The 12,429-nt window shown below is 42.9% G+C and overlaps 1 protein-coding gene across 1 annotated transcript; it reads right to left on the reverse strand.

The window, feature by feature from the left end:
- Positions 1-3,767: 3,767 nt before the first annotated feature.
- On the reverse strand, positions 3,768-8,706 carry LOC124695081 (squalene monooxygenase SE1-like). Its single transcript, XM_047227971.1, has 8 exons — positions 8,458-8,706; positions 6,644-6,755; positions 6,387-6,561; positions 5,979-6,147; positions 5,680-5,898; positions 5,293-5,568; positions 4,915-5,199; positions 3,768-4,122 (listed from the first exon to the last, which is right to left on the reverse strand). The coding sequence occupies exons 1-8, from the start codon at positions 8,704-8,706 to the stop codon at positions 4,012-4,014; spliced, it is 1,596 nt and encodes a 531-aa protein (XP_047083927.1). The 3' UTR covers positions 3,768-4,011.
- Between the last annotated feature and the right edge of the window lie 3,723 nt (positions 8,707-12,429).

Genomic DNA, 12,429 nt, shown 5'->3' on the forward strand with positions numbered 1-12,429 from the left:
TCCTTGTGCGGGATTGACCCTAAGTATCGAAAGATGTCCTTCTGAGGCACCACCTGCCCATCCAGGCTAACCTTCTCCTCCTCCTCGTGCCTAGTAGTACTAAAACCGCACATCATGTACTCGGCTCATTGCCTTGCCTCCCTTCATCTTTCTCAACGCCTCCTTGACCTCAGACTCCTGGATTCGCCGCACAAAACGCCTACTGGTATCATCAAAGGAGTTGTATAGTTCAATGGTAGAGCTCTCGGTCTCCCCATTGAACAACCCGTCGAAGTATTCCCCCCCATCTATGCTTAATCTCCTTGTCCTTCACCGGGAGCTGGTCTGCTCCGTCCTTGATGCATTTGACTCTAACTCAAAATTAGATTTCAAATTTCAAATTTCAAAAAGGTCTTATATCGCTGGACTCTAACTCAAAAACCTAAAAGAGAGTCCAAGCTATATGGACCCCGGTTTTCAAATACTCAACATATTTATTTTTCGTAAAAAGTTTTGAAAAAATAAACAAGTACATATAGATGGGAAGACTAGAAATAACAAGAAATGATCTTTCAAATGCCTACTAGCCATATTTTTCTGTATAGCCTAAAATAGTGTGTCTCGTATTTTTCAACAAACAAAATATTGCATGTTCTTATAAATCATCTGTGTGTTCTGTTAAAAGGTACCCGATTTCTTTGAAACTTTGAAACAACAATTTATTTTCTTGAGAAAAGGGTTACGTGTGCCCGGGTTCCATATTGTTGCGGTCCGAACTGACTTCCGTAATACTAACTCCATTTCAATAAATAAGGCTTATATTATTTTTAAAAAGTTAAACTAGATAAAGTTTGACTAATTTTTTACAAAAAATTAATTAACATGCAAAATGTAAAATCATTATCATTAGATAATCATGAACTATATTTTCATATGATATTGATAGAATATGACATTTGTTGATAGATTTTTGTAAAACCTAGGTTCCACTTTAGTTAGCTTGACTTTTTTAAAAAGTGCATATTATTCATTCACTTGAAGGGAGTTTTTACAAATTTTTAGTCGGCCCATCATGTTCCACGAAAAGAGCGTGCACATCATGTACGTGCCAAACATGTACTGACAAGTGACAACCGATCAGAATTTATGTTCATCTTCTCGCCAACAAACCTCATTGATGGTGTGTACAAAGAAAACATACGGTAGTAGTATCATATCTCTGCAAAGTACCGCTGTATTGAAATGTTAATAAATTGATAAATGGAGCATTTAATGCACCTTCTTGCATCCATCACCACTCAGTGCCGTGGACGATAAACAGAGCAAAGGAGCTCGGGCGCTATTCGTCCGCTCTCCATCGGCCCAACGCTTTTTTTGAATTATAGTAGGACCAATTTACACATTGCCGAAAATAAATTTATAAGACTAGAAAATAACCCTAGCTAACTAGGACGTCTCCATGTCTGCCTACTTGTCGTCGTCGCCGATGAGGCCGATGAAAACCGGAGGCGCCCAAGGCCACGGCCAGTGCAGAGGCTGTTGAGGCACCACCGGCGGTGCTGGTGCGGGAGGAGGCGGTGTTGGTGCGGGAGGAGACGGCGAAGGGGCGGGAGGAGTCGCCGGAGGTCGCTGGCCTCCCTTGGGCATGTGCGAACACCCGCAGTTGGACGGATCTTCCCGCAGATCTGGTGGCAGGATGAAGCGGCGGCGGATCTCGTACTGGCGCTCACGTCTCTCGCGCGGCATAGGAGGCACCGAGACACGGCAGGAATAGAGATACCACACCCGCCGCCCGGCAGGCCAAGGAACCGGCCGGTTCTCCCTCGAACAACAGCTGCGTGATTCCACTGGAACATAGTGTCAGTTGCGTTGTTTTTTCTCCTTCTCCTTACTAGCATGAGAGGACCCCGCCTCACGGTCATTCTTCATCTTGCGAAACGGCCATCCCGCCCATGGCGTTGGTTGTGGCGGTGGAGGATGGTTGTAGGAGGAGGACTGGCCTAAAAGCAGCGGACTTGCTCCTCTTAAAAAGGTCGGCTACTCCTCCGTCTTCAATGCCAGATGCCCAAGCACCACCCGCGCCAACACTGGCGCATAGGTTGGCAGGGCAAGCCATGAACGCGACGCGAAAGCCAGAACCAGCACCAGAGCCATTACTAGCGCACGCAAGATGAAATGTGTACGGTCACTATCAGGTGGGCCCGAATGGGAATGGTGAGGACACGCGCTCTAACCGTGTTGTGTTCGTGGCGACGCATTCTGGACGCATATTTAAACCACGAATGTGTCGGCGCGAACATACCGACTAGTTTGCGCTGTTGGGCTGAGGTTATCACCTATTTCTGCCCGGCCCAACTCAAAGTCACTTCGCGTCCGTTTACCTGGGACCGGTGTAGATGCCCAAAGAAGCTTGACACGGTCGAGAGGAGGGATCACGCTTCAAAACCTTTGCGAATTGTTTCCCCTTCTCGCGTTTTGCCCCAGCATCTGATGATCAGCACGGTGTTGAATTATGGTACGTATGCACTCTGTACGTTCTTGAAGCGCAGCCGTACGCACCGGCTAAATTCAAAGCAACCAACAAGGCTGGCGCACGCTGCATAGTAAGAAGGAAAGAAACATATGCCGAAACTGTGTTAAACATTTGGCTAACTTTTTCAATTAGATCGGTCTTACGTAGGTCTTACATAGGAAAGAAACGTATGACGAACTGTGTTAAATATTTGCTTAACTATTTCTATTAGATCGGTCCTATGCTTGAACTAGCTAGAGCATGTAATTTTATATGGTATTAGACCTGCAAAATCCTAATTTTAAATTTTAACCAATGCAGTATTAATAATAAATATTTGTACCCTCCCTAAAAAAAGTCTAAGGCTCGTGTGAGATAAAAATAAATATCACCGGTTTAGATGTTAGGGGTGATATTAAATGTTATTGTCTAATCTCTTTCATCAGATTGGTTTGATGGTTGAACTGGCTAGATAATTTTACGGACTGAATGTTTGGTTGCTCCACGTATGCCTAAGCCCATCCTGATCCAGACCCAGCGTGCGTGCTTACTTGGTTTTTTCATCTTTTTGAACCGTCCAAAGAACTCAATACGGAAACAGCACGGGTCTTCTCTTTTCAGCTAGAAGATATGATCGGGAGCGACAGCATGATGCGGCGATAACGTGGCCACATCTTCCAGCCGGTGAGCTGGATCTGTGTCATGCCATGCGTGGATGGGAGGCACTTCCAGCCAGCTAGATGTAGTGTCGCTTTGAGATTTCTAGCATGATGACGGATAGCATTGTCGCTTGCCTTCTCTAGCTCTAGCTGGACTTGTATCACTCATCGGAGATCCTCATCAAATAATGTCATAGTGCATCCCCAGTCTCAACAAAAACATGGCAGTAGAATTAGTATACATACTGTCTTATTAATGTAACGCTGCGCAACGCATTCCAGATTCAGTACACGAGGAACACCATCAGTAAGATCGGCGTGACTCTTTCACTATTTGCTAATATACAACTTAGTGAGGACGAATCGACATCAACTTATCACTTTCAGATTTCTAGCATGATGCAGAATACTAACATTATTGCCGCTGCCTTCTCTAACTCGACCCCGAAACAAATTCTCATCTTTGACCACGAGATGTTCCAGTACCTCATAGGCCAGTCTCAACAAAACAAGGTAAGCAGAATTAGTACCCATAACATGCTACTCTGTATTATTACCAAAATGTAAGGCACACAGCACGCAGCACAACTCGAATTCAGTAAGAGGAACACCATCAGTTCAATCGACGTGACTTGTTCATTAGTAGAATGTTTCCTTGCATACAACTTAGGACGAATCCACATGGATGCCGGTGACACAATTTTAACAAAGAATTCACACCCACGGGAGACACTATACAGGTTCCTCATTCCGTTCGGACAGTAGTACAAACAATACAGGCTTAATACTGATGAACGACTACCAGAACAGGAAAAATGTCATCGTGGTGCGAGATATCAGCAGAGGCATTATCATCATCACTTAGAACTCCGCTTCCGGAGGAGCACGGTAATACGCGGGGACAGTAGCAGGGAAGAACATTTGCCTCACGCCTTCAGCTTTGATGATGGGGAAGATGATACCACATGCGCCCTGTAGTGGAAAGTGTTTATCAGCAAACATTACATGTAAGTGAAGGCATGCTATTTGCAGCTACATCAACTAAATGATGGTCATGTATGTATATTAGCCAGTATGACCAGCCTAGCGTAAAGTTTGATGAACTGGGAATGTGATCTCTATTTTTCAATCTTAATTAAAGCATGTAACTCGGAGCAACATAATGCAGATACCAGAACTTCATGGTAGGTAGGCTGATACAAACAAGTATGGGCCAAATAGAAGTCATGAATCCTGCTACGCGTGTTAACAAATTCTGGATAAAATGCAAAGTATCACTGTTCATGCTAGTACTACATCTAATGCATCTGTGGATTTCTTTTTTCGTAACTTGACTGCTGCAGGTGTGTATCATTGTGACTACTACAAACACAGTTATGAAAATTGTTAACTAAAAAAGGAAGTAGGATCAAAGAACAGAATATGTAGCTTTATCTGGTCATGCAAACAAGCTAACTGGTATAGGGATGCAGCAGATCTAAGAGAGACTGACTAAAAAATATGTATTCTACTGCTCATGTGAAAAGTCTGGAAGGCTATTGTTTAATCGCTGTCTTATTCATTGTGTATCACTGCATTCATGATTGTACTGAAGTCTAAAGCAGATATGGTCTGTATCACTGTATTCATGATGATTGTACTAAAGTCTAAAGGCTGTGTGGTCTACTTTTCATAACTTGACTGCTACTACTTGTGTATCACCATCACCATACTCTTATAAACAGAGCTACGGAATTTTCTCGAAAAATAAGATGGGGAACTTACCGAAATTAATCTTGCCCCAATCCAAATCCTTTTAGGTGAAGGAAGAGGGAGCATTAGTCGACCAACACCAAAGATAGCAACAGCAAAGAAGTGTGCGACCAAAGTCATTGGCCGAGGATTAAGACCAGAGAGAAGAGAAATAGGCCCATCCGAGCAGACACCTCCAAGGCTTAAGTAATCAAAGCAAGCTTGGCGCATCTCATCTCTAGCCTTGTCAGGTGAGGCACTAGCACTGAAGACCTTGTATAGAGCACCAGCCAATGTGTTTATCGTAGAAGCAACCGGCTGAAAATTTACAAAAGAAGGGAAATAACTGTATTAAACAAACCGTACTACACTGAAAAGAGTTCAGTTATAAACCACAACGTGCAGACTCACCTTCCGAAGAGTATAGAACGATTCAAGGTATTTGCACAGTGAAGAGGCATCATGCAGATTGCGAAGAGGTTTGAGAAGATTGCGTAAGACTACTATGTCAGATAATGCAACAGTCATTCCTCCACCAGTCAAAGGGTGTCGCATATTGAAAGCATCCCCCATCAAAAGTGCCCCAGGTGTTGGATGTGGTGCAGCTGGCATGCTCTTATTTGGCATTGTTCTTATGCTTCCCTTTTCAATGGCTGCTACAAAGGAATCATAGATTTCTGGAGGAATCTGACAAATGGCAACATATGCTATGCATTAACATCTTGATAGAGCGATCAGGCAGCATAAAATACACTTAGGATAAGATCAACTGAAACAATATAACATTACTTATAGTACCTGAGGTGCGACCACGGTCTTGAGATAGTTTGCCATTTCACCACTTGCAATGGAAGGCACCTTCTGACCAGGGACATCAACTAAACAGCGAACCTCAGTGCTGCTTATCGGGTAAAATAGGATGGGTGAAGGATTGGCCAAGACAACATGGCCATGATTTGGGTGAGGAAGTTTACAATTCTCCAAGACCAGTCCAACAAAACAAGATGGCACATCAACCTACGCACAAAGCAAAATAATATAAGTACAGTTCCGTAAACCACATAAATTGAGTAGTAAGGATAAAGTGAGAACAGTACCGTAGGAGAACAAAGCACGCGTCGTAAATTTGAAAAGCAGCCGTCACATACAATTGTCAATGGTGCATAAGCTTTTAGTTCTTCGCCTGACTTGTTCTTGTATTGCACACCCTTAACTGTACCATTTTCTTCAAGCAAAGTTGTAACTGTTCCTTGCTCCAACTGGATACTGCAACGCCAACAGTATGTCAAAAATCCAGGTGTGCCAAGAATTGGATAAATGCAAAGGCAAACCATGTAAAGTGGGGAAAAATTGAAAGGACATGGGAGCAAATACACCCAAGGTCCAAAGTATAGCTTACGAAAAATGATAAAATGATTACAAAGAACAATACTAGATAACAACTATACAACGAAGTACGCCAAAAAAAAATACTACAGATATCTCATATGGAAAATGGGTATTACTTGGGCAAAGTTGCACATTTTTCACGCATCCTCTGTATGAATCGTCCATTGTGAAAGCTCCTGCCAGCAACATCTGAACCAAACTTCTCCAAGGGATAAGGAAGCTTGGTGTCCTTTCCATCTTTGAATAATGCGTAACCAAGAATACGCTGTGCGTCAATTTCATCAACACAATCTGTACAGAGTCAAAGCATTAGTATAAATTACCTACAATGTTGTTAGACAAAACAGTGTAAATGAGAGAGAGGAAAGCTTACCCTGCAAACCCAACTCGATCAGTTTCAGGTAGCCTCCCGGCTGTAATAGTTCGCCAACAATTCTATCTGGTTCAGTGAGGTCTCTCTCTATAACATGCACCCGGCGACCATCCTGTGTCACCAAGAAACAAAGCAGGAACATATAAGTTTTTTTTTTACAATTAGTAGAAATGCACCATATGGTCACAGTGAGGCGGTAAATTACAGAATGGCATTTTTTACTATTTATATCGAAATCCAGATGAGACTAGGTTATCACAGTAACCTCTTCTAAGGGAATACTGTAACCCACAGCAACAAAGAAGCATGACATAAAAGATACTAAAGTATTTGACAAATTAATGACCTGTGCGCATAAAAAAATTCTGTATTTTCACAGAGATCTTGTACAATTATCGTGTTTGGCTTGTACAACCGTACTCTGCCAACTATGAAAGTAGATTTCTTCCACACTTCATTCAATTATATAACCAACACTTGACTTCTTGTCTGGAATACTTCGAACAAAATTAAGAGGGTCAAGTTCAATCGCACACTCAACATTTTTGTATTAATGATAAATCATTGTCAGAGTTGCTGTGAGGGAATTAAAGTGAGTGGGTCATCAAATTAGTTAGGCATTTAATTAATGATGCAAAGCCAGAGCACATCAACTCTATGTTGGAGCAGGTAGAACAAGAGGGCACGGAAAAGAGTAGAGAACAAGAGAGAGGATATCACAAATGAGTCTTTCTCCCATTTGCCCATTTATGAGTAGTTTATATTTTTGACACCTAAACAAACATTCTGGAGACAACATTTTCAAGCGTCGCACAAATGTTAGAGAATGTTCACCTCCATTTACCCAAAGAAAAGTACTTTCGGAGAAATTTGCAGGGTAGTCATCACATGATTTTTGGCAAGACAATTTACATGTTTGTGAAGTATATATTAAAACAATCTTTTGAGTTTAGAGATATCTCATGTTTACTCTTTGTTGTGTGTTCTCTAAGAAAACACTTCTTTGTTTTTGCACTTAAGTGGCTAAAGTTCAGAACCAACTTAACAAGATTCCTTGCTACTAGATATACAAGCATTCAGATTTTGTTCTTATACAGATCTCTAGTGTTTTATTATTCTCCCCAGCAACATCCCCATATTCCTCTTTCCTGTCCCTACAGGCGTGTCATGGCCACCAGAAAGCAATATTTTAATTGATGCGTGGAAACAAGGTGATAAAAACCCGCAGCACTTGCAGGAGAAAATATTCTATTTGAGGTTGCGTGACATGATCTTCGTGGAGCGCCTTCCCAACGCCACACCACGCCCGCAACAGAGCCAAACAACGTGTTGCAATGCATGACCCTATGACAGAGACCTCGCTTTCTCCCAACAGTGAAAACACGCCAAGAAAAAGAAAAGGCCATGGAGAGGTTGCAGCAAATAAAAATTATTTGCTGCATGGATCTGTCAAGGATCAGGAGCCGTTCCGACCTTTTCGACTACGAATCTGTAGTATCGGTAGAATAGCAAAGCAGTTGGGTTCGGCCTTCCCGAGCGTTCTGGATTGTACTATACTTTACGCTGGATTCCTGTTTCGGGAAATTCATGGTGGGGAGAGAATCAATCACAGCCTCTAACCCACATAACAAACAAATTTCAATCTCATCTTCTCCTTGGAATATGAGATGGATCTTTGTTCTTGGATATGCAGAATAAAAGTAAGAAGAACTGGAAGTTTCAATCTACGGAATAAAAAAACGAGAACTTTGTGCCTAACCAGCGGAAGGGAAGGGAAGGACGGGAAGGAACGAGAGAGGCAAGAGATAGGCCACCTTTCCGAGCGTGTAGGCGAGCGCAGATCCGGCCACCCCGGCTCCGACGATGATGACGTCCGTCAGGCCGTCCACGGCGGCACTCCCTTCGCGGTCAGGAACAACCGGCGCGGGGACCACCCTCACCGCAGCGCCGCGCCGGCGGCGCTGGTACCGGAACACGGCGGCGAGGAGGACCGCCGTGAGGAGCGTGGCAGCGGCGACGGCGGCGCCGCCGCCACCGACGCCGGTGGCCTCAGCCATGGCCATGCCGCAATGAGGGCCTTCTCTCAGGCAGGGGTTTCTCGGTGCAGGCGCTTTGGAGACGTGTGGTCTCTCTTGGTCGAGGCTGCGTACGGGACGAGAGGAGAAGAGAAGAGGGGAGGAGAGTGCTGCGATTGGGAGTTTGGGACGAGACGAGAGGCGGCCGCTCCGAGTTCTTGCGTCTGTTTTTATGGCCTCCGCCCCTGGCTGTCTGTCCGTGCAGCTGGCTGTCTCTGGCCGGCCTGGCTGGCTCCGCTGGATTTTCTGCTATTTTCTCTTCGAACGAATATGTTCTTTCTAGACCTATTTTTGTAGTAGCGTTGATCGGTTTGCGCGGTAGCACATCCATTGTTTTGAATACGTAATGTACTAGATCACGCGTACCTTGAATTATGGAAGAAGATATATTTTTACAAAATTTTGAAAGAAGATGCTTCGTGCAGGTTAGATGGTATACTGAATTGCCGTTAATGATCCCGTAGACACCAACTAACCGGAGCTTCCGGTAGGGACTTTTGGGGACACATATTCAAATCCACTTTTTTTTCTAAATATTTTGAGTAGTGATATATCAAAATTGGACTTTATATGAGAAAATTGAACTTTTTTTAGTGAAAATTTATTTAGTGTAGTTGGAAACCGACTCTAAGCAATGTCTAAGCAATGTCCTCGGTGGAGTATTTAAGGAGGACTTGGGGCTATTTTGCCAGCTTAGGCTGGCCATAGTGGTAGTATCATAGCTAGTATCATATACATTGGTTCCACAAAAATGCTGATGTGGCAGCTAATTAGGGAGGAGATGAAAGATTAGAGTAAGGCTGGCCATAGTGGTAAGTATCATGTTGTAGTATCATGCATATGATACTTGTGTATGATACTATCTCTATAGTGGTTAGTATCATGAAGTAGTATCATAGTTATGCTATATTTATTACTTTTTAGAATCTCAATGCAAATGTGTGCACAAGATTTATTTGACATTAATTTTTCCCGTGACATGCGCTATGATACAGTATCCACCTATGTTACTCTAATCTCCTCTCTCCTCTTTAATTAGCTGCCACATCAGCATTTTTGTGGGACCAGTGTGTATGATACTAGCTAGGAGTATGATACTAGCACTATGACCAGCCTAATATAGGTGGATATTGTATCATAGCGCATGTCACGAGAAAAGTTAATGCCAAATAAATCTTGTGCACACATTTACATTGAGATTCTAAAAAGTAATAAATATAGCATAACTATGATACTACTTCATGATACTAACCACTATAGAGATAGTACCATACGCAAGTATCATATGCATGATACTACAACATGATACTTACCACGATGGCCAGCCTTATGAGATGTTACGAAGCCAAATCTAGGTATGTGATAGATTGTGTTTCATGCTTCTACTTTGGCTTCATACATTTATTGATCCAAAATTATAATTGTATTAGTTTATTATATTTCTTGTGTTAAAGACGTGAGGACGTGTTTGCTTGATTTGAGAAATTATCGTTGAGAGTCTCTCATGAAATATGTCAGATAATTACACAATATAATCAATAAAATTAAGGGTCGAGAGGCGAGGTCACTGCTGATTACTTTTACGGTGAGGACATCTTTTATGTTGCCATAGATTCTATTACCAGCAATTTTGTATCGCTTTAATGATCTGTCTTCAGAGATGATTTAGAACTTAGCTTGTGTTGACTCAAGAGACTCATGTAAATAAGATTACTCGTCCTAGATATTATGAGCATATGTATATACAAAATAATCTTGAGATACTGATCATTCATACGAAGAGAATAGAAGACTTTGGAGATAGTCTTGATATTTAAAAGTCACATTATGTTTCGTGCGGTAATAAGTGGCGAAGTTAGAGCATATCTAGTCGTGTCCTCCAAACGATGATTGGGCAAAGCGTCGGATCGGTCGATTGGGGGGGTCCGCCGCGTGGTACCGTGTTTGGAGCGCGAACAATCAAGTAATTTTAGCCTTTAAACACACAAATAAATTCAAATTGGGCCAATAGGTTTTGTGAATGTAAATAAAACATACAAGAAGTCCAATAACTTGATGTTAAACTTGATCAAGACGGCGACACAACTCATGGCTGGCATTTGACCCTCTACTGATGCTCTATGAGATCATTTTGCACTTCGTCATGAGCATCTAGGTCACGGATTTATGCATGCATGGCGAGAAAATCAAAAAAATCCGTGAGCACTTCACGATGAAGAGCCACAAGAGGAACCTGGAACATAAGGATCCACATTTGCATTCATTGGAGATTTGTTCTCAATCTCGATGATCATGTTGTGCAGCATCACACATGTTTCATCACTTCCCACATTTGTATTTAGACCAGGTAAGAAAAGGATACCGAACAGTAGCAAATTGAGCTTCGAGCACACCAAATGCTTGCTCGCCACCTTTCTACAACTCTCATGGCTCAAAGCAAAATGAGACTTCATCTAACCTAGAGTCTTGAAGATTGTCTTGACAAATCTCGCCCGCCCATCTAGGATAGATGCCATCGGTCATGTAGTACCTTAGGTATATGTGTGGCCGTTGATATCATAGTTGTAAGGTGGAGTATGACCTTCAACTAATTTTGCAAAAATGGAGCATTGCATTACATTTGTGCCATTGTATGATCCCACCATGCCAAAAAAAGAATGCCGAATCCACAGGTCTTGATCTACCACAGCTTTAAGTACCACACTGCAGTATTTGTGATACCCTTTGTACAAACATTACCGAGTAAAAAATAGTTTTTATAACAAGTGCATGCAATTGATGCTTCCAAGCGTCCCAAAACACCCTCTTGTTGCTTTGTGTGTCATTATCCTAACAATCTATGCTTCTTTTGACCCTCGCAAATAGTCTTTTCCAAACTTTTTCACAACCGCCCTCCAGAATCTATACATTCATTCAATGGATGTGGACGTACTCATAAGAAGTTAGTCATCGTGTGAATCGGCAGGGGGCCTATATGCGAGCATCCTCGTGGAACTTGTGCATTTCTGAATTTATGAGAAACCAACCGTGTCACAGCAGTGGTGCTTCAGCACGAGTACTTGTTGCACTCTCTAATGCCATGAAGAATCGACATGAACACCTCCTTGCCCATCCTATAGTGTGTCCCAAAATCATAAATGTATCGTGCCTCATCGGTAAAGTAGTCCATGTAGAGCATGTTATGACCCTCCACCCTTTGTTGGGGCTTAGATTTCCTTCTCCCAAAATCGGAGCCTTCACGCCGTGGAGGTTTCTTTTGATTGACGGCTTGCATTTGTGAAGACAATTGGATCATGAGTGATCTTGAAGGTCGGTGTAGAATGCATGCTCCTTCTCCATCAATTGATGGATCGTCATCTCGTCGTCGATGTCCATGTCTACAAGTCACAACAAAAATCTTCAATCAAAAGAGAGGCGGCGACAGAGGCAAGAAGTATGAGAGCATCGCCTACCAAGAAAACGGTCGAACACATTGTGTGCATGGTAGGCCCCTGGAGTGGCCACTACACGTTCGGGGGCCGATTGGACGAACCACCGGAGGCAAAAACGACGGCTAGGTGAGGTAAATTGCTATGGAAGCAGGCGCAGGCAAAGTGCGGTGTCGAAATGGGCTATGAAATAGGCGGCGACAACGATAGGAGGGGCGGGAGTAGAGGCACGACGTGAAAGAGGGGCGGAATTAGGTGGGACGCTAACAGATGGTAGCCAGCT

Source organism: Lolium rigidum, chromosome 3 (assembly GCF_022539505.1).
Source record: "Lolium rigidum isolate FL_2022 chromosome 3, APGP_CSIRO_Lrig_0.1, whole genome shotgun sequence".
NCBI classification, from domain to species: Eukaryota; Viridiplantae; Streptophyta; class Magnoliopsida; order Poales; family Poaceae; genus Lolium; species Lolium rigidum.